This window comes from Histoplasma capsulatum, genomic scaffold (genome assembly GCF_000149585.1).
Source record: "Histoplasma capsulatum NAm1 scaffold_1 genomic scaffold, whole genome shotgun sequence".
NCBI lineage: Eukaryota > Fungi > Ascomycota > Eurotiomycetes > Onygenales > Ajellomycetaceae > Histoplasma > Histoplasma mississippiense.
In genome coordinates, this window is record NW_001813982.1 from 6,836,452 (window position 1) to 6,858,835 (window position 22,384).

Sequence of the window (22,384 nt, forward strand, 5' to 3'; positions counted from 1 at the left end):
TTCAAGGGTGTTCACGTTGACTGGGATTTCAGGCAGAAGAAAATTTGCAAGGTCGAGATGAAGCTTTGGACCCGCGCAGCAGCATATTTGAGGATCAGGATGGAAAGGAACCTTTCCGCAAATCCGCAAAAAATGCAGTCAGTGAATGGCTTATAGTAGTATGATACGATGGTATCGAGCGGTCTCATTCTCCATATGTATTTTATCGGTTCCTTTGTGTCTCCCGTTCCGGCTTCTGTAACTAGAGCTTTTGAGACATTGTTTAAATATCATAGCTTCAACCTCCTGAGGGCTAAGTCCTAATGGGAGTAGTTGGACGTCCCTCTCTCAAGGACGACATGTATCATATGTTGTAGTATTAATACCACAGAGTGGTAACCATAGGTTCTGCTTGCGTATAACCGAGCAAATAAAATAAGGATAGAATGAAGGGGGAGAACATAGTTATGGCAACCTATAGATAATAGCAAGGAGATAGAAAATCATAGAAGTAGCGGAGCAGGAATTCATAGTGGAAGGAAAGTGCTTAAAATGGATGGCGTAAAAGGGCGATTTAATCGGTCATTCACATTGACACCGGTTTATCAACGATAAAAAGGTGATGGAAGAAGGGGACTCTCCTCTCAATTCACTATTCGGTCCCAAAACCATTTAATAAAAACATTGTCGATTAGAGGTGATATGAAGGTTAATATTTACTCCCCTGTACAGCTTTTGGTTACCTGTCTATCATTGTCAATGTTATGGTTATGAGGAAGTTGTGGGAAGGAGTTGGAAGTATTACGAGTAAGATACTTGTAGGGTCGGAGATGAGAAATAGTAAAATGTTTCGGAATGAAACATTGATAAAGTATTTCCAGGGCCCATTAAAACAGATTAGATTTCATTGCGTAGGTTATGTTTATTCGTCTTTCAACGTAAGAGAAGCACCGATTTTCCCAACCATCCCTCATTTTACTAATAGGAGGAAAAGTACCAGAAGAACCATATATACACTCAGGGATCCGTTGCCTAGTTCGGTTCGAGCAGCAGTTGCCTTCTTTGCTGTACTGATTACGGGGTGCTTCCAGCAGATGTTGGAGTGGGGAATTTGATTTCGGGAAATAGATCTTTCGTATTTTCGTCAATGAGAATGTAATCCAGGATAAGACCAGACCCGTTTACGACGACAGCCACCTGATCGTCTGTACAAGTGCCAGGGACAAGGATATAACATGTGGGTTTGGGCATTGGGGGCGGCTCATTTTTTATCTGGAAAGTTGTGCGTTGACCTTTGGAAGAATAAGCTTTATCGATCATAGTGTTCACCTTTCCAGTTGCAATATCCATGTCGAACATGACGCGTCGGAAAATTTCAAAGGCTGTCTCAGGCTGGTATGCGGGAACCATGTGTCCGGCTTGGTATACCCTGCTGAAGGAAAAGCCTCCGTATTGACGGACTTGCCCACCGACGTAAGAAGAGTTCGTTCTAATATCACTATAACCAGCTGCCCGAAACCGAGAAGAATTGCTGTATTTAATGGAAAGACTAGTGTTCTCCCCTCCCACCCAGTTGCAAGAGTAGTCTCTGTCTCCATAAATCATTGCCACCTTCACCCCTGATTCTAACAGATACCCGATGTCGTTTGTATATCCGTGAGCGCCAGGGCTGACATAATCTCCAGTTATATTGAACGCGCGGTAGACGGCCAGAGAGCCACTTGTAAAGTTGAGAGGCACACCAAGATCAGCTTGCACATGTGGCCTGTTGAGATAGCCTTGGAAAAAAGGAGGCGGGAAGGGATCAGCCCGAGGATGCGCGATATCATAGTAGCCCCTGCCACTTGTGCTTGAATACGGTTCCTCAACTCCAACGCAAGCTTGGGATGCATTGCGGCAAGCTTCGTTCACCGTGGCGTTGCTGCCATCATGAGTTAGATCTCCCTCATATGTTAACCTGCGGCAGTGTTGTAATTGCTCCGCACATCCACCTGATTTGTGGTAAGTTTCTATCATAGCCTCGTAAGTAGAATTATTGACAGCTTCGATGCCATATGTGTTGTTGCGCGTGAATTCGGGATACGTCAAAATCTGCGAAAAAATGTCGATACAGCCACTGATTATGCCAAGCGTGTCGATATGAATGATCATATTGCCATCCTCGTGGCCGATGGTACCTTCTTCGATCTTCCGGTTTTGTTCCAGTAAAAATCGAGCAAAGCTTGGACCGTACTTCCCCCCATACGACTCTGCCCAAATACTGATCTTGCTATTTGTCGGTTTATATTGGGGAAAGCCTTGAAACCAAGCTTGGGAAAAGTGCCAGAAAGCGCGAGCAGCATTCAAAGTGTTGTTGGCGGTGTTCTGAGGAATTTGGCTGGGATATGACCCAACCCAGAATGTATTGTTTTGAACTGGCACACCATTTGAAAAATCTTTGACCATGATGTTTCCCGAAACAAGTTCAACAGTTACATTCACAAGCTTGTCGTAACTGAAACCCGTCTGAACAGGCTGGTCGACGTATAGCATGTAAACGTTTCGATCCCAGAACCATGGGTGAAGAGTTGTTGAATTTGGAAATCATGGTTAACGGTGCAGGGCCCATTCTCCTGAAACAAACCAAACCTAGATCAGGGAGTTAGGACATTTCTTATCGCAACTTGATAACACCGGGGGGGGGGGGGGGAATGGTATGTTGGATTTTACATGCTAGATGATCCAGGGCCACCATTGAGAAATATGGCTATTGGAGCGTTTATAGGATCTTCACGGGCCTCGAAAAACCAGAAGAAAGTATTGATTGAATAGTTCTGGTAAACTCCTACGTCTTCGAGCGTCCCAGCGGGTAGATGAACATATCCAGCGTATGCTCTGATACCTGGGGTGACTTCACAGATAGTCGTCTAACGGACACATCAGTCACAACAAAACCTGAAATGTGAAATGTTTGGCCTCACCGGCTGCAAAGGAAAGACGTAGAGGTACCTGTTTATATGATATTGACAACCCATTTTTTAGCGAGACTGTGCGGAGATCCTCAGGTGTAGGGGGAAAGTATTGGCTTAAAGCAGGCTGAACGAGCCCAACCACTGCTACAGAGATCGCAAGAGGAAACCACATTTCAAATTCTCACAGCAGAAACAGAGTAGGCAGTTCTTATTCGAATGGCCACCAGTCATCAATTCGGGTTATCTTCAACTCATAGGCAGGACCAAAACCTGATCGACGTGGAGAAGATCCTCAGAAGAAAGAACACTAGAGGAAAGTCTTTGTCCCTTATAAAGGTCGCACCCACGGGCAGCTGCTTCAAATTTCTCGTTAGTGGTGGCTGCCCACATCACATTCTCCAGCAATCCTATAGCCAGTTTCGGCGGGGATCCTGAATAAAACCCTCTCAGCAGATCAGCAGTCTGCTTGATCCTTTGTTGCACATCTTGTGTGCTGAGTATGGCTTCTAACCTACGCCACACCCAATCGTTTGGGTCACTTTTCGTGAAATTCATCTCATATTGAGCGACTGGAGCTCCCGAAAATATCGTGTGTGCTGCTTCGGAGTTTGCCGTTCGGCACTTGACAACGGAGTGAGTTTCGGGCCCATCCTTGCAAAGTAAAAGGCGGTGATGCAGATGAACAGCTTTGAGAGGGAACCCTCGTCCTGATCTCGCGAATTTCGGCTGACCAGCAAACCCCAACTCCCAACTCCAGGATACAGTTGGACTGACAAAAGATACACTAATAAGGGCTAGCTACTCCTTATTTTTACTTTTCAACGGCTTCGTCGTTCAAATTTTTGCCAAGGAATTGTGAACCACCGTCCATGTTCAACATCCACACCCAACATTACTAATACACCACGCCACCGCTCATCGCCTCAAGGAGTATAGAATTAGAGGTAGGTTAGGGGTTGCGGAGGTTAGACTAAAGCTGCGCATGGCCGGGGGTTTGAACCCACGCCGACGTTCAACCTTGGAAGTGTATACCCCGGTCATGTGTTGGCAGATGAGCCGACGTGAAATCTCCGCCAACGTCCCAAGTCACACAAACAGCGTTCATTGCAGATTGCTTCTGCAGCGTGATTCGTTATGGGAAACTCGATACGATAAATTGAGGAGCAGGATGTCTGATAAATTCCGTGAAAGGAGATGAGACAAAGTGTTAAGAATCCAACACCGTCCCTCACAATGCCTGAGGGGAAAAAGGAAAGAAAGAAAATGAAATGAAAAGCAAAGACAGCTGTCACTGGCATGAACAAAATGCTGGTATCTGAAGCAGTGCATTTGACTGCATTTGACCAGCCAATAACTGCCTACAGTGCCCCGCCTTGTGGCTGAGCATCACGAAGACTCCAGCAGGCGGGGTGAAAAGTTGAGATAATATTTCTGCCGCAACAATGAGGTCAATCATTTGACTGAAGATCTGATGGAGTTCTTGGACCCCACCCTTACGACATTAATATTTACTGGACGGAAACTAGTTTGATTGTTTTCCAAGAGAAGGAAAGAGGAGTTGGATGTGTTAAAAGCTCTGTACTGAAATGGCTGCAACAGGGGGAACAGCGAGGGATTCAATGGACAAGGCCTCCATTCCTTCTGATATCTCACTGCTATGGCAGCGAGCGTTGGACAAATATCAAGAAAACACGGGTAAAAATCTCGAGGATATGCCCCATTTTACAAATGTCGAAGATATCCTCGATGATGCCCAGCTGCAGCAAACCGCTTTTGATAAATTCCGACACGATGGCGAATTGCTCGACAGGATTCGATCCTCTGTTGCAGGAAATATTAATTTTTTGGAATCACTCAAATTCCTCGTAGATGGTGCTGCTTTGGTGGGCCCCTATTTTCATTCTTTTTAAACTGGAATGTTAGTATGAAGCAAAAGAGTTTCTGCTAAAATTACCCTCCTTATCTGCAGGCCTACCCTCCCACTGTGCTATATCTTCTGCGTTTTTCTACTTCCTTCAGGTACGCACGGCCTCCATGCGGCTTCGAGCCGATTTGCATGTGGTTTATAAAAGTATCATTTTGTGAAGAGTGTATGAACCTCATCTGTCGATTTAAATAGACAACCAAACACATTTCTTCAGATTATGATCAGATAGTCGATTTCTTCGATTCGATGAAGACTTTTCTAGAACGTTTATCAATCATTGAGGGCAAATTGCCTTCGATTCTCGCATACGTGTCTCATGTTATGCGCGTCTTCTCGGCTATGTTGACCATAGATGGTATTGCAACCACGTACATTAAGAAAGGACGATGGAGTAAGCACGCTTTCTAGCCTGTCCTTCAGCATTTATAATGCTTATATTCTATAGAAAAGTGGGCCAAAGCCTTCATCGATGGCGGAACAGATTAGAATCTGAAATTAGCCTAGACTGCGATGGAAAAGTCACTCATAGATCTTGAATCTGCCTCACTCACTGTCATCCTTGTTACGAGCCTAGACGTAAAGCAGGACACAACGGAAATTGCTATGCAAACCGAAAAAATTGGCATTAGCAGCCAGAGAATCGAGTCTAGAACTGAAAGGATGGAAGTATCCATCCTCGCCCAACGAGATGAGTTCCACGAAATGTCAGCGAACTTCAAAAAATTGCTGAAAAATCAGCAGAAGGAAGCAAGAAAGATGCAGTTACACGATTCGGGGAAAGCCGCAGATGCAACAACACGCAAGCATGCAGCCTTCAATTCCGTGAAACTTTACTTCGAGAACAACATTGACCCCTCCTGGCAGGCTCGAGATATTGAATACTCTTTTGTAAAGGGATCAGCTAAATGGGTTTTAGATGAAGACGCTTACCAGATATGGCGTGAAGGGGCCACTAATCCATATCTATGGATCTCCGGTGACCCTGGCCTTGGGAAAACCTGCGTCGCCTTTTTACTGTCTAAAGAATTAACAGAATCCGCTGCCTCGGATCCGAAAACTTCAGTTGCAGCATTCTACTTTCAAGATGACCAAGCCGAATTTATGTCCCTGTCGAATGCGATGTCCAGCATTATTATCCAAATTGCAGGGGGGAATGGGTCCTATTGCGAGCAGGCATCGTCAGAAATAGGAAACGACGGAGTTGATGCTGATGACTGGACCGACTTATGGGAGCGGTTTTTCCAATCCAAGTTCGGAAACGAATCTTCTCATCGGCTCTTTTTAATCATCGATGGACTAGATCAAATTCCCACAAATGACAGATCGAAATTTCTTGAATTGTTAGCTCGAATACGGAAAGAGAGTCTCAAGATACATGTGCTCCTCACAAGCCGTGTTGACATACGGTCGTCTCCTAAATCTCTCCAACCGCTCGAAATTATTGTTACCAAATAGAGACTGCGGGCAGAGATGACACTCTTGATAACAGACAGATTGGGACGCTTCCAGAATCTACACAAATTTCGCAGGCAGACGAAAAGGAAAACCCTCTCCAAAATCCTGGAAAAAGCTGATTGTAAGCCTTCCTATTTTCTTTTGCTCGATACCTACTTAGTAATTTCTATGAAAAGATGGCTAACTCTACGTTAGCAATGCTATATGTCGACCATATGCTGAGACGATTCAATTCCATCGGTAGGGAAGGAGCAGTACTGAAGGATCTTGAAACGAGCCTTCCAGATAATCTCCAATCCGCTTATGATATTTTGTTAACTGAAGTTCAACAGCGAAGAACTTCCGAACACCTGCTAATATTCAAGCAACTATTACTGTGGCTGGCGTTCGCAAAACGTCTCTTAACTGTCGGAGAAGTGGAGGGATTGGTCACACTCTTAGACCGGGACCGGTCGTATAATATAATAGAAGAGGTTGAAGGAAAATCATCAAGGTATGTGATCTCAACTTTGAATATGAAGAGCTTGAATTATCCCCTCTGTCCCCTTCCTCTTCCCACCACGGCCCCCCCAAAAAAAATAAATTAAATTAAATTAAAATAAAGAGGAAGAAAAGAAAAGAAACCCAAATTCGCTAACTAAGATTGCGTAGAATTTTGCGAATTACAAGGTCAATATATGAAGAGAACCGGGACGAGCCATTTGACGAAAATGAAAATTTCATTGATGATGATATAACTCTGTTGCCTCGAAAATGATAGCTGACGATAATGCGGCGACCTTGCAATTTCTGGATAGATCTCTACGGGACCACTTCCGTGCTGCTGCCGATGTGAGCGAAACATGTTTACGAACCAAGCCGTCCTTGGCTCATCTCACAATGTTTGAGACGTCTGTGAATGTCATCTGTGGCTGTTACAGTTTTACAGACAAATCCTCAAGAAATCATTTAAAAGGTTATGCCGTTAGGTTTTGGGCTGATCATTTTATGGATCTTGATCCCCTTTTTGCACCAGAGCCGGATGTTGTGCGAGTCGTTGAATCTCTATCTCTCATCCTGAACAATTCCAATAATGCGGCAAATGAGCTCGAATCAGGGCCAGTTTACCGCGATATTTTTGGGAAGACAGTGAAACGTCGAAATCGGTTTTTAAGATCTGTTTCACAATGGGTTAGTAGAGCATCACTGGAAGATATGAAGCTGAGTGATGGAGCAAAATTGTGGATGGAAAAGGCTGCCCAGTCTCCATTGAAGATAATGGTTCCGCTTGCTCGGGGCCATGTCATGAATTGGTTCCAGCAGGTGAATGAAGAGAACGAACCTTTTGATTTTAGTGCCGATGCACTCTTGATGGTAACTAAGCATCATGAAACTCCTAACTTCGCATTCTTCTGGCTTCTAACCGCTGGTATTTGCTCCCAGACGGATCTCTGCCCACCAATACCAGCCAAACATATCACCGATGCGAAATATATTAAAAGGTTTTCGGAGGTATTTTCAGACATACCAAAAGATGAAACTGCATATCGAGCTATTGGAATGACTTTGAAGGCTTATGGACACTACGATGAGGGAATTGCAGCTTGAAATGCCGCATTGGCAATATCTACATCCAAACTCGGCCGCTTTCGCACATTGGTTCTTCTTGCAAACATATATGAAGAATTATATGATGATGACTCAGACAACACCGATGATGATTCTTCTGACAACGAATCTCATGATGAGAAATCTGGAAAAAATCACCACCAATACAATTCCATGGCGTATAAAACGATATGTGAAGCCCTTGCCAATCAGCCTTCAGTGGATGATCCCACTTCGGAAAAGGAAACACTCCTCTTGATCCGAAAAGCGCTGCTAGTCCGGGGTGACTGCGAGAGCGAGATGGATAAGCTAAATGAGGCTGTGGAATCTTACGGGAAGGCAAGGGCCATTTGGCCAACTGAGATTTTAGATGGAAAATCCCTGAACGGAATAACCTCAATTCTTGGAGAACAAGAGAGATTCGCAGAGCTTATTGAGAATGTCGAACAATGGACATTTTGGGAACGGATGGCTTGGCTGACGTCTGAAGATGAAGATAATAGGCACGATACGTTTCGTCAAGCAGCGGCCAAGGTTGGAAAAGAAGATTTTTTAATCAAAACATATGAAGAAATAATAGCATATCTGGACCATTCGAAGTCATCCGCCACTATCCGCTGGGAACTTGCTTCTTTTTATCAGACGATAAAGGGTGACTTCGCAACGGCGAAACATCAATTCTATAAAATAATAGATGGAGATTCGTTCATCAGCCCGGCCACTGGTGATGAAGATTTATCAACCCTTTCCGAAACCCAACTGGACCTTACCGATATTATATACGAGGAGTTTCGGCGAGCAGATACCGTCGAGAACAAGATAGCATCCATGGATGAATTGAAAAAGCTACAAACGCGACGACGCAGGGCTGCTGTGGACGATGGAGACGTTTACGAAACCGCTGGTTCTATAGTGTTAGCCAATATGTTTCGCAAGATGGGTCCTGCCCATGAGTTCAAAAATGTATTGGAGAAAACATTCCAAAAGTGCATGTCATCATTAACTGATGATAGAGGCTGGAATGACCAAAACAGTATGTGCCTCCTTGCTAAGGTCCTAGCTTCTGTTGGTGGATTGGAAAGGGAGGCCCAGATTGCATTCTCAGCACAGTTCTACATTGTTGATCCAGCAGTGGAGCATTTTTGGTCAAACGATGAGGAGTCCGAATGGAGCACTGACAGCGAAGATGGGAGTTGTGAAAGCAACACTTCTTCCGATTCTGGATCCTGGCTCAGTGAGTCTGACACCAGCGCCGGCTCCTCGAAATCCGGCAAGAGAAGAAATAAAAATGAAGATTTCGCCCCCAACACCGACTATGTATGTAACGGAGAGTGTGAGGACGACGATATTGAGTCCTGGGATGATGGCGTAGTCTATCTTTGCATGATATGTTGCAATTGCGATCTATGCGAGGAATGTTATCAAAAACGCCAGGCACATAATAAGAATTCGACTGAGAATAATCACTGGCGGCGGTATTGTGGAGCGAATCATTGGTATATTAAGGGGCCAGTCGAAGGATGGAAGGGGATCAAGGATGGTTACATGACCATTGGAGAAGAGAAGATTAAGTTTTTAGATTGGTTGGAGGAGATTCGAACGACGAAGTGGAAGAAAGCGTGGGAGCAGTTTTGGATGAAAGAGGACGTCAGAGGGGATATTTTGGGATAATGATAATGGCTTTGGGACAAGGTTCGGAGACGGGAGGAAATAACGTCAGGCGCTTATTTCGCATATCTAATAGGACATCTACTTGAATAAGATTGTATGTGCATATGGCCTCTTCTTAGTATAACGCAGCGATAGAAATGAAATTATTTCGAGAAAGAACCAAAAACATTCCTAATGTCAATATTTGAACAGAGGTTAAGTCTTAAGTCAGGGATGTATGCATAAAATAAAAGATTGAATGAAAGCTTTTGGACAATACAGATAGTTAGGTACGAATACAGCTAATGAATATATACGCAGTGGAAAACAAAACAGGATACCTAATGAAGGCACCCAAGGCAACGATTTGGTGTAAACCAAAAGAAAATACAAAATGTGTATACATATTTCTAACAGATCTAGCTGGGTGATCAGATGAGCCATGAGGGCTGGACATATGTAGAACAAAGACTGGCTGTAAAATCGGAGAAGGCGGTTAGTCCCACGAGGATTATCTCGCCACCGCCCCGCATTTGATAGGGTGCAAAGGGAGTAAGTAAGGATAAAAACAATGGCCAGCAGCATTTGAATATATCAGCGGAAGCAAAACGGTCCAATTGTTAAATTGAATTAAATCTAAATCGAGAAAGTGTAAGAAAAAGCTTAAGCTTGACGAATGCCAGAGAAGACAGGACACCATTGCTAAATGGGACTCAAAGGTGGAAAAGAAAGTGGTTAAAAGGTGAGGAGCACCAAAAAAAAGAGAGGAAACATGAAAGAAGAGAGGAGAAAAAGGATTATTAAAAAGCAACTAATAATTGTAAAACGGAAAAGAACAAGTTAGCCGGTATATACACTGCTCCAAGACGGATATCTATTGTGCTTCTGCTTCTCCGCGTCGTAGTGCAAGAAGAGCACGAACATCAGTTACGTACTGTAACGCCTCTAGAATTGGGATGAGATGTAAGAGGTCGTTGTCTGTAGGGTCGTTGATCCAGCCCTCGATAGGAATGGCGTTATCTGAACAAACCAAGAAATTTTTTTTAGCAAACGGTCTGCTCATTGTATGCAGGTTGAAACGCATCTGCAGGATTCACTTCGTTTGTAGAAGATAATTTAAATGGCATCAGTTTACACATACCTTCATGAAAAATGTAGCTCATAGGACTGTTATCCAAAATCATCACCTTGCTCAGGTCCGGCTCTACAGAGCTGAGGTCTTTGATATAGGCGCCATTCCGTAATGTACAGTGTTGCCGATAGTATCGACGATGAAAGTATTTGCGTTCTTGCTCGAGCCAGTCAATAACTGGATCTGCGTATTCCTGGACGCTAGCGGTAAAAACAACCAGTTTGTACCATTTGCATACTTTACGGAGAAATTCGTCGCAATGTGGCCGTTTATGGACATAATAAAGGATGGGGTGCTGAGGTCCGATAGTAGTCGCCGATCCTTCGGGGGTTGAAGTCGTCACCGGTGTTGACATTTTACTTCTACCATGTGGCCGCTAGACATGCGTCACCCTTTGCCAAAAGAGTGGATAAGAGTTTCATCAAGGTCGAGTACAAGGGTTTTTTGAGCAGATGGTCCATACCTGGGGTTGCAGGGCGGAGTATACGAGGGCTGTCGCAGCGGTATGAGCGGTCGTGGTGGAGATGGGGCATGGGGGTATTTCGTGAGCTTATGGGAGGATGGAGACATCGGCGATTTCAAGGTTTCAGCCGCACGGCTCTCGGAATCTTGCCTCAATGTGTCTGTTTTTACTTTCTGATGTTTTCGCTTCGAATTGCTTTCAGTGTTGAGCTTTATACGTATTGATCGTCTGGGGGTCCCGTCGTCAGTGGAGGATGAATTGCGAGTTGATTTCGATCTTCGTGCTCCACCATTAGAATGTTTCGACCCATGACGATCAGGTTCAGACTCCGACGTATTGGAAGACATTGACTCTCGGGATGTAGAACTCCTTAGCCGCCTGATATTCCTCCCGCCCCCGCCAAGGGGCTTATCTGTAGCAGGGGAATCATTGCGTCCTGAGGCAGGGATATTAATGCTGTGTGCCGCTGTCATGGTCCTGTTTGGACCTCCGGTAAGCCGTCCCAGCCGCTTTACTGGCGTCAGAACAGAGTAGTGTCCGGCATCGTCCCTAAAAGCACGCGCAACATAGATACCTGGAGAGGCAAGCGCAGACAATATAACTTTCAGTGTTTCAGCAATGGCATCGAAGAGGCGTTGAGCAAGAAACTGCAGTTTACTTGTTGCGGGAAGAATGCCGCCAGTTTGTAAGTCCTGCAGGAGGGGAGATTTCTCGTCCACTGTGTCCGGCAAGTCTAATGAGCCGTCGTTTTCGTCGGTGTGATGGCGAATCTCTCCCAGGAGCTGGGCACTAACAGACTCCGCAATGTGCAGCTTTCCCTCGCTATAGGACCTGCCCGCAGCTAGGTCACCTCGAGGACTTCCGGGAAGTGCAGGGCCCTGTGAGCGGGAGCGAGGACGGGGATTGGAAGAGGATGGCTGTCTGATGACTCGGGATGAGATGATATTGAGTGAGTTCATGGCTTGTCTAAGGCCAATGCAACTTTATCTGGACGCAGTTGTCTGCTCTTGACAATCAGCACCAGGCATAGAGAGGTTCAGGGTAGGCGCATGGTGGACGCTTAATGACAACCATCATTAATTGAAACGGGACAGGGGTTTCGGCAGACCTCAATGCGCCAGATGGAAGCAGGTGACAGCCCCAGCCACTGCCACTGTTGACAGTTGACAGGTACTACTGGAGAGTATCCAGCAGCCAGGATGTCGTCAGGATACGATCAACCCCGTGGGAGGAACAAGAAGGGCGGGGTGTCGTTGGCACGGGCCAAAGGATAGAGAAGAGGGCAGCAAGTCGAATGCAACGCTATCACTGGCGTCCTTGTTGTGGTGGTTGCAGCTGTCGAGGCTCTTGTTGATGTTGGTGGAGGAGATGAGATGGTGCTGCGGCGGAGAACAACCAGAGATGGAGTTGGTGGGGAAGCAGAGCCGCCGCAACGAGGTCTCATTTGTTGGGCTGAACAACGCACGCCAACAAACAACGTGCAAGCACAGCTGTCCAGCGCGACGTCTCAACCGCCACAAGGCTTGGTTAAAAAAGCAAAACAGAGCCGGGGTCTCTTTTTCCCTAAGGGAGCATTGCATGATTCCGCCCGCTATTAAATCCGTTCCATGTGGGTGGACGCTTCTCAACAAAATCTACCCACTAGCCCTTCGATCACCACTTCTACCACCAACGAACGGGCTTATTCGCCTGCTCCACAATGAGCCTAACTCGAGAACAATTAGCCCATGTGTTTACTATTTACTTTGGAGTCACTTTGCAACTTTCTTATTCCCATTCACCACACTGAGAAGGTCCGTTTATTATCTTCCTTCTCGCCCACATTAATTTGGCAGAACACTAACGCTCTGCAATGCAGTAGTAGCCTTGACAACTGTCTTAATAGCTTAAGTTGTATTTCATGTGATGGATACATCCTAATCTCCTCCTTTTTCTACCATTTTACCAGTACGTTGTTTTTGATCGCGTTTTCTATGGACGCATTGATTTCCCATGCGTTTTCTCAAAAGCCTCTCGCCAGGAGGATCCTTTCGCTAGACTTAAGAGTGCAATGCCCGTACTGGAGAGGTCAACTATTGCGAGTCCAGTAAAACACCATCCAAAACCCTCCGCGCTGATGAGTGGATCAATCAGGGCCGCTCCAATCGCAGCGGCTGGGTTTCGCAGGAGTGAAGTCAATGCAACCAGAGTTGCCGCCTGCCCAGGCGCAACGAGCGTCACATAGGTGTTATTGGTCGAAAGCGTCCACGAGAATGCAAATCCACCTTAATTTTGTTAGCAAACGCAGCTGCTATCTAAAGGGACGATTTGGACAGACGAACAGATTGCCATTGAGATGATTACACCTGCGACACCAATACCGAAGTTTCCCAGCCATCCGTATAATAGAACTCCGATCGGAAATAGCGCCGTGCCGATAATTTGGATGTGGAGCCTTTGTTCGGGTGCAGCCTCATCTGCCTTTGTTTTTTCAAGATGCCTCTGGCGGGCCCAGTCACTCAAGTGTCCACAAATAACTGATCCGCATGTCATACCAAGCCCTATTGAGAAGAAAACATATCAGCGACTCCTATCTAAGTTTGTGGTCATGCGATATACCTGGTGCGAGAAAAGCAAGCCCTATTTCTGCATTATTAAAACCATATCGTTCCTGGAGGACACTTGGGAATGTCACTGAAAGACAATAATAGCTTCCAAAAAGGATGGAAACATTGATGCATGAGAGCATAATGATTGGATGCCTCATGAATATAGGTATGTTGCGTCTACTTGGTCGCTGGGTTGCAATTTCCCTAGGCGTGAGCTCGGCCCTTTTATTAAACGATGGCCACTGAAGCCAGGACTTTCCATCGTGAATGGAACCGTTTCCAACTCTGGACCTAAGGGTCTCTGGGAGCAGGAATAGGGAAACTAGGAGACAGACGCTACCGAAAATAGCTAACCGATTGATAATCTGTCAACGCCCTGGAACATTTGACCTGTGATGAAAAATTTGGACTCCGTCGTACTTACCTAGAAACCCAAAGGTCCATCGCCAAGTGGATCTCTGTGCTATCATTCCTCCGATTACCGGACCCAGTATTGGCCCTAACTGCGGACCAAGGCTATAATATGAAATGGCTCGACCACGCTGTTTCGGTTCAAAAATATCCACGACTGTGCCAGCCCCAAGGCTGTAAAGCGCAGACCCACCAAACGCCTGAACAACCCGCAATATCATGAAGGAAGCATAATGCGCTGGGGCGGATGCAAGAGCAATGTTTGCACCAATGCCAATTAATAGACCAAGAACGTACACCGGCTTTCGACCTCTTGCGTCTGAGAGGCTCGCGAAAAGTAAGGGCTACAGCCCATCAATTAGCTGTAGCCAGAGTGAGAATTGCCTTGGATTTTGTTTTGATATCCCTAGGGATATGGAAAGAAAAAACGCCTGATTGAATGTCAAAGCAGGGGGAAGGGGAGAGGACAAACCGCCACTGCAAAGGTGAGCATAAACACCGTAACCGTGAGATTTATCAGTGTTGGAGATACCTTCAGATCTTCCGTCAAGACGGGAAGCAGGGGCATATAAATACTCCCAGAAACCGGAGCGATGAAAGCCTTCGCAACAACTAGTGACAGAATGAACTTTTTTCTGGCGGCCGAAAACGCTGAGTACGGCTGTTGAGCTACTGGTGGACTTTCTGTTGTTCCATCTTTCTTCGCAGATATGCCCTCTTCTTCGTTGACATCTGCAGGAGACGACGCGGCCATTTTCCACCGGAGATACATGGAACTTTTGGAGGTGTGATTTGAAAGGAATGGTTTACTTCGTATGTTTCATTTAAAGAAGTCAAAATTGAAGAAAAAATGCGTGGTAAGCAAGGGCAGGAGGAGAGGAGGAATCCGAGAGTGCAGACCAACGATAGAGGCATACCACCGTTCTGTGGTAAGCAACTTCCAGCCAGTTAACAACCATAGTCTGGCTGGGCTTCAACTCTGAGGCTACCTATTTAGCCCTCATTATTTTATTTTATTTCTCAGTACTCCGGGATGACAAAATTGCATGATCAAAGAAAGCTCTTAATCCAAGCTGCACGGAAAAAAAATTTCAACTCTGAGTCCAAAACTCAAACTTGAAAATGGAACCGTTGCATCCTGTACGACAAAATCACGACTTCAAGGGTATTCCTTCAACTTGTGTGATATTATGATATTGTTTGACAAAGGGGCGTGATGCGAAAGGCATGCAGGTAGGACGACGGCCATCGATATAACATATGCATGTAGCCGTGGTTGTTGATCGATAACGGCATGTTCTTATTCCGAATCGATCTCCCAGATCTTTCCGAAGGGAGGGCTTTTTTAATGCTTCCTAACCCCAATAATATCTATGTTATATTATGCCTTCGTACACATTCCTATGATCAAGAAAATATTGTGGCTAAGTTCAGCAGTTCAGCAGTTCGGCCTATGTTTGTCTCAGACTGCAGAAATATGCAGAGATGAGTGAGGCCAATAAAGTGCCGTTGGTAAAATAACATATTGGTCTTGGCGTCTCAGCACTTGTGAAATACAATGAGCAAAAAGATGGAAACAAGTTGAATGAAAGTGACGCTTCTAATATTTATAATAAAGCGCCGTTGGATACTTCAAGCATTCCCATTCTTGGCTGTGGACTAATCATGGTACAAGTTTATGTGAGACAAAAGAGCTTCCGACATGTCACCATCAAACCGTGTCCTCCCGCCCCCGCATCCGAGCCTCCTGTATTATTTTCCTTGCATCTCGGCTTTTCAACCCGTCCGTAGGGAAAAAATTGTGGAAGGCGTCAGCCACAGACTTGAAAGGAGAGTTCAATTCATTTTGCTCTCCGTACTCGTTCTATCCTTGAACATATACCTACAACCGGTAGGCTTCAATAAACCCTGTGACGCAGGATTGGTTAATCGTGATATGATGTGGTGAAGCTGCCTCGCTAATTTCATAATTACTCACCCGGGCAAGCTTCATTTTAGATCCGGGATCCAAAACCCACTCCACGTTCCTCACCAACTCGAATAACGCAATCTTAATCTGCAGCAAGGCAAACCCCTGGCCAAGGCATTTCCGCGCATGTGCGTTGAACGGAATGTATGCTCCCCGGGCATTTTCTCTGCGGAACTTCGCTCGTATTGTGTCGACTGTGGTTCCCCATCTTTCAGGGACAAATTCCCTGGCATCGCCTCCCCAGATGGGTTTGTTGGTATGCGCACCGATTGCAGTCCAGCCAATCAGCGTGTTTGGTGATATGACGATTTCATCACCTAAAACGGCCCTTTCTGATGCTTTCCGGTTGATGATCTGTTGAAGTGGTGGGTAGAGACGTAGTAGCTCGAATACTATCGCGGCTAGGTAAGGCAGGCTGTCAACTATTTCCGGCGTTGGGTCGACAGACCCTGTATTCAAGACTTCTAATCGAAGTTTTTGTTGTATGTCCTACAGTGTTTCCCCTGTTATAGTTCATCCAGTTTAGGGAGTGAAGAAACGGTTTTAAATTGGGGAACTAACAGTTTTGACTCCCATTTCATAAAATGCCGAGTTGAGCAGATGCTGCACATCCTCGTGACCAGCCACAAATATAATTTTCACATTTGCGCGGAACTGGACCTCCGTGATTTTTCCGCAATCAAGGGCGTCTCGAAGATCGTCTATCACCTGTCGCTCGTATTGATTCATTGGGTCTTCTGGGGTTTCCCGTGGTCGAGGGACCCGAACAATCTCGTACAGCAGGTCCTCATATTCTTTCACGATTCGGAACGCGCGCTTTCGACTCCGGAAGATATGGGGGTATTTGTCAAGGATGGGAAAGCTGAAATACAAAGGTGAAAAAACATTGTCCCTAATGGCTGTCTGATACTTTGCCAGTCTTGTAGCTTTGTTGCATTCGAGGCGCTGTTGACAGTTGTTTGTTAGAATATTAAAGGGATTCATTTTTTCCTGGATTTCGAGATTCGACGTACTTGGAAATCTGTTTGAAAGAAGTGTTCTCCCACAACATAAATCGCATACATTTGTACTAACGACTCTAGATCGATGCCAAAATTTGCGGCCGCCGCCTGTTGAGACTGTAGGATGCCTCTAACCAATTGCCTTGACCTCCCCAGCAACTTGCTTGTGTCTGTGATGCGTCTTTGAATACCAGCTTTCATGATAGAGGTGTAGAGCTTCCATGTCTCCCCCTCAGCGCTAATTATGTTGTTCCCAAGGAAAGTTCCAATAACACTGAAAGGAATCCTTTTATTATTTCCCGCTTTCGGAAAGGCTTGCTCATTCCTGAGGAGGTCGTTGATATATTCCGGCTTCCCTAGAAGCACGGTCCATTGGGACGAGACCCAGAACTTGACAGCTCCATAATTTTCTAGTGGCTCCCGCAGCCAGAGGTCATATATCTTATCCTGGCCAAGGTCAACGAAATGTGCGATGCTGGATACGTAAAATGGAACTGTGGGGATATTTTTGGGCATGTGGGATGGGACGCGAAGGTACCACCAAGCGGTGATGGAAAATAGGGCTACAGCAGCTCCTACGCATGCAAGCAAAACCATGTCGCGAGAATGTTACCAATTTTCAGCATCGCTTTGCCGCAAGCGCAGTGTCCGGAACAGAAAAGTGAGGAACAGAAATGAAATCAGTTCGTTTCATCCACAATAGGGGTAGAAGAAATAGCACCGGAAGAGCTCCTCAGGTAGTATAAAATGACCGAATGCAAATCCGCGGAGGCGATTATAGAGTCTCCCTCATGAGGAATTATCATGCATCTGATGAGCATCTACAGCGAACCGATATCCCTGTAACAGTTGAAATGGTCAGTTGATAGAAACGGTCTGTATCACCATCGTTAAATGTTTCTTCGCTTCGAGCTTGCGCTTCTCTGGAATGCTCAGGGGAAGGCATGAATTGCCGTGCAAGCAATAGAATACCAGCCATGGCTCAGCCTCAAAATCAGGGCTCGGGTGGCACGATTGGAAAAAAACTTATGAGAACGATTCGTAGCCTGAAACTTAACATCCCATGCCTTCATTTATGCAACTACGACTGCTTGACTCTTGCACCACCCAGCCATACTCTAACTCTAATCTTGTTGCTATTTTGCTCTCCGCGGAATACTCAATGATTCTTCACTCCCGAATTTCTCAAGCTCGATATTTCCCCCTTTCATCAACAGACGCTTTTACTGTGCCACCTTAACCAGCCCTTGCGTTCCTTCCTGCCCAAAAGATTCACGGTGCAATCAGCTCTCACTAATGCAAAGAAGAAAAAGGTGATAAGTGATAGCAGTTAATGTGTGGCTATCTACGGGATCGTGCTGCTCTCAAAAGCCATGGGATGCATAATGTCGCTTGAATACTACATACGTTCATTTGCCGAAACTAGCACTTCTTCAAAAAGCAAACAGAAATTCGGCCGCGCCCATCTACACTAGAAAAATTAAGCATAAAATTTGCGTTCTATATATATATATATATATATATATATAAACTTACAAATTTTCAGAATGATCAGAACGAAATTAATCAAGATGAAATCGGCGAGAATGAGTCAATGTCACCCTTGTTCGCTGGATGTTAAGAACAACGGTCGTAGTCCAATCAGCGAGACCTATGTCCACTCCTTTTGTAGGGTAACTTACAACCCTAAATGTCCGGTCCTCTATAAGTTTTTGCAAATTACAAATCCGCATCATTCCATATATAAGAAGTTTTCTAGTTTTCTATTTCCAGTGGTTGCTGAAAGTTGACCGCATAATTGTTACATTCCGCTTCACAATCGTAGTGTTTATCTATGAGTCAGGAAGAAACTCTCGTTCGTTCGAATTGATGGGGCGTCATCTCAATCGCTTGGCTATAATTTCAACATGTTTCGCAGACGAAAATAATCGAACAAACCAAAAATTTCCCCAGCTGCGCAACACCATGTTACTGTTGAAAAATATCCAAGTTTTTAAATCTGATATCCAGAAATTGAAGAAAGGTTAGGCGGGATCTTGCAGATCGGCACTAAGTCCAAATAGGAATCTGCTGATTCCGTTCCATGGTTCGGTTAGGGCATAGTTTTAAGCTTGTTTGCACCTCAAGTTCAAGCTGACACTGCACATCAACTAAAATATTATCACCGTGGGAAAGAAGAAGTTGGTTATTATATTGCTTATTTATTATTTATTGATATTTTTGACAGCCTTTTGCATTGGTGCTGCTTCATTGGGCTATATACACAGAACCCCCTTCTCCTTCCCCCCCTTTTTTTAACTGTTGATGTAAACCGTTACAAACCAAAAAGGGTAATTTTCAGCGTCGTCTAATGACTGGCTTCAGTCCGTAGGCATGACAAGGGAAAACACGCTGACTTGGCGCAAGGGCTTTGGAGATTAAACTATATATATTATGAAAGGAACGGTTTGATGATTGAATACACTGCCAGGGATAGGTATCTTGCCAAGTGAAGATTAAACGTCTTCTCCCAACAACATAGAAGCTCTTATCATGCACCAGTGCTAGGGTCTCCTAATCCTCATCCTACTGCTCGCTAGATGAGGGATAGCCAGATAATGCAACTAATTTCGGGATATATACCGTGTGTTCCGGCTGCAACTTAAAGGGATCTTCCATTTCCAATTTGGAGATGATAACTTGGAGGCTTGGAAGATAAGCAGCTTCAATCAATATGACAATACCATAATTGAAAGTCATCATTTCTGGGGAAAATAAAATATAAGAGAGCTGCGGAAATCAGAACAACAAACTAATCCTCAGGGCAAGTAATTCCGGGAAACCTTCCAGAAGCATCGTAGTCACGGAAAAAAGAAAAACGTATAACTTATCTGAACAGGAATGAGCATTCTTGTTCACCGGTGGCTGGATTGATGTAACCAATTCAGCCGCAATGATGTATGTCATATATCATATAGTGTCTGCCTTGTCTGTTGTGCTAGTCTTAGTGAAGCAGAAGAGGCTGCTGCCGTCGGCTTTTGACTCGTATTTCGGTTGCAATTGATGGGGATAGCACATGGTGAGCGTTCGCAACGCATGGTGGATGGGAATGCCATTCTCGAGCATGGTTGAAGCGAAATCGGTGTCAGGTTGAAAAATTTTCACGATGATTAAAATTAGGCGCTCCCATAACCGTCTCAGAATAGCATTTTCTTTTAAAGCCAATGGCATTTTACCTTCCTTTTCCTTTGCCAACGGGAAATGGAGGGTGAAAATTCGAGATTCATAAGCTCTTCCAAAAGATACAGTTGAGGTTGCTGTAAGAGAGCTGCTCTTCGTAAGAAACCGGATTTTCATCTTTCCAGTGTAATAAGTAAGAGCCAAAAACAGTTCGGGGGGGCACAACAACTTCTACTATCACAAGAGGCCTTAAGTAGCTCTATGGTGTGTCAGAGAATCTCAACAGTCCAATGGAAAGTTGATATCATACTTCAGCCATGCCCGATGTTGTAATAACAGCCTCACATGTAAACAGTTCAGTCTTGCTATCTCCCAGGAGAAATAATCTGTTACCGACAATCGATGGTGCTAGGCGCTTCCACGACCTCCAGTTAAAGTAGAAAGATCGAGGTGGGCTATGCAAGATTTCGGAATAAGTGTTGCCAAAGTTGCACATGTTAACATACCAGGCACGAAAGTTGGGCTCTATACTTAGCGAGTCACGCGGTTTCAGACCGCGGATACCTGTTGACAACAGTTAGCTCTGAAAGTCCAAGCTGTAAACAGCAGTAGGGATCAGATTTCTGCATGCAGATATATATTGATGAATAGGGGAGACACAATTTGAATCCTTTATGAGCATTATTCGTTTGATAACTGAGAGTAAAAATTACCTACCCACAAGCCAATTGATTATAAAATGAATGGCATCATCCATCTGAAAATGCCGAGCGATGACATCAGCAATTGTACGTGCAAGGCTCAAGCCTGGGAAACGGATCTGGTCTCTATGATCAGAGAGACCTGCAACCCCTACCCTGACGAGCAGGGGCTGTTAAATGCCGGGAGGGAGAATGGATTGCACGGTTCCGGCCTACCCTTCACCGAACAAATAGTAAACGATGGAAACCATAGTATCATAGTTTATATTGAAAACGGGACAGACATCGTCGTTGGAAAAAGTTGTTCATCTGGAGACACCTCAGCAACTGGTGTGGACGAGAAAACAGGGGAAACAAAGGGATCACTCCTTTATGGCCCTAAAACATCCATGGAGGTCAGCAACGTCATCGTTTCCATCTTGGAGAGATATCGAATGGCACCAAAAGAGGATGTTCCCGCGCCATGGGAAGCCGAAAATAAAATCTCGAGTCTTGTTCGAGAGTACATAGAACTCGGAGAGGTCATACCGATGGTCCTTCCAGCGTTTCCGTTCAAGTCACCTAATAAAAAATTCAAGGTTCTCAGCCACCTTCCGGATAAAGGCGAGGAAGTTGCATTGGCACACCTGAACGGACTCTGCAAGCTTATCGAAAGCGAGTACACAAGGGGTGCGAGGATAGACATTGTTTCTGATGGATTGATGTATAATGGTAGGTAACTGGAGCGTCTATGTAAAATTCAAAATGCCGCTGACAACGGTACTAGATCTGCTAGGAATTTCCGATAAAGAAGTGTGGGCCTACGGTCAAGCCGTTAGAAAACTCGCTGTCGACACAGGCTGCAGCAACATAAACTTTGTTCGGCTTGTGCACCTGCTTGGGGAAGTCGAGATGGGCGAGCCATTGTCAGAAAAACAGTATTTGAAGGATGCTTCCTGGTTTCGGACGCAGCTTTATGAGAGGAATATCCCCGATAATTTCGATGTCTCCAAGCTTATATCGAATGACCCTGACACAACACTGACCTACCGCGGCTACATAAAATTTCTCGAAAAGGATCTCGATAACGACGCCAGCCCTGGCGATTCGTCAGTCTCAAAGCGGCAGATTAAAAAAAGTCACGAGGCAACCGCAAGAAACATGATCGCTCGGGGGCGGGCTTTCGCAATTGCTATAGCGAAAAGGTTTGATAAATCAATTAGATTATCGATTCATCCCTCCACAGAGTCAACAAAAGTATCCATAGCGATCACTCCACAAAATGACGGGATAATTATGACGCCATGGCATTCGTCTCTCGTTTATGCAGTAGATGGATCCATTCGTATGGTGCACGCAGGATCGGTGCCAGCATTAACACACGAACTAATTTTCGAAAACGGCCTCCCTGCGTATTCAGAGAGAAATCCCC

At 45.1% G+C, this 22,384-nt stretch overlaps 6 protein-coding genes across 6 annotated transcripts in view; 2 read left to right on the plus strand and 4 right to left on the minus strand.

The window, feature by feature from the left end:
* Positions 1-1,053: 1,053 nt before the first annotated feature.
* On the minus strand, positions 1,054-2,566 carry HCAG_01940 (hypothetical protein; the record flags this gene model as incomplete). Its single annotated transcript, XM_001544843.1, has 2 exons — positions 1,054-2,493; positions 2,534-2,566. The coding sequence occupies 2 exons, from the start codon at positions 2,564-2,566 to the stop codon at positions 1,054-1,056; spliced, it is 1,473 nt and encodes a 490-aa protein (XP_001544893.1).
* A 118-nt stretch (positions 2,567-2,684) lies between these two features.
* On the minus strand, positions 2,685-3,801 carry HCAG_01941 (hypothetical protein; the record flags this gene model as incomplete). The annotated part of the gene is made up of 5 exons (XM_001544844.1): positions 2,685-2,885; positions 2,940-2,967; positions 3,274-3,361; positions 3,446-3,714; positions 3,746-3,801. The coding sequence occupies 5 exons, from the start codon at positions 3,799-3,801 to the stop codon at positions 2,685-2,687; spliced, it is 642 nt and encodes a 213-aa protein (XP_001544894.1).
* Positions 3,802-4,516: 715 nt separating this feature from the next.
* HCAG_01942 (predicted protein) lies at positions 4,517-9,570 on the plus strand (the record flags this gene model as incomplete). Its single annotated transcript, XM_001544845.1, has 6 exons — positions 4,517-4,813; positions 5,050-5,248; positions 5,387-6,107; positions 6,473-6,805; positions 7,110-7,803; positions 8,041-9,570. The coding sequence occupies 6 exons, from the start codon at positions 4,517-4,519 to the stop codon at positions 9,568-9,570; spliced, it is 3,774 nt and encodes a 1,257-aa protein (XP_001544895.1).
* An 853-nt stretch (positions 9,571-10,423) lies between these two features.
* On the minus strand, positions 10,424-11,036 carry HCAG_01943 (conserved hypothetical protein; the record flags this gene model as incomplete). The annotated part of the gene is made up of 2 exons (XM_001544846.1): positions 10,424-10,569; positions 10,691-11,036. The coding sequence occupies 2 exons, from the start codon at positions 11,034-11,036 to the stop codon at positions 10,424-10,426; spliced, it is 492 nt and encodes a 163-aa protein (XP_001544896.1).
* Positions 11,037-15,854: 4,818 nt separating this feature from the next.
* Positions 15,855-18,092, minus strand: HCAG_01944 (predicted protein; the record flags this gene model as incomplete). Its single annotated transcript, XM_001544847.1, has 5 exons — positions 15,855-15,890; positions 16,122-16,601; positions 16,674-17,057; positions 17,126-17,688; positions 17,999-18,092. 5 exons carry the CDS (start codon positions 18,090-18,092, stop codon positions 15,855-15,857), a joined length of 1,557 nt encoding a protein of 518 aa, XP_001544897.1.
* Positions 18,093-21,035: 2,943 nt separating this feature from the next.
* Positions 21,036-22,384, plus strand: part of HCAG_01945 (predicted protein) — a gene marked incomplete at both ends in the record, with an annotated part of 2,142 nt that continues 793 nt past the window's right edge. Inside the window, 2 exons of the mRNA XM_001544848.1 lie at positions 21,036-21,684; positions 21,749-22,297. Of these exons, the coding sequence (XP_001544898.1) occupies positions 21,036-21,684; positions 21,749-22,297 (1,198 nt within the window). The remainder of the gene's footprint in view (positions 21,685-21,748; positions 22,298-22,384) is intronic.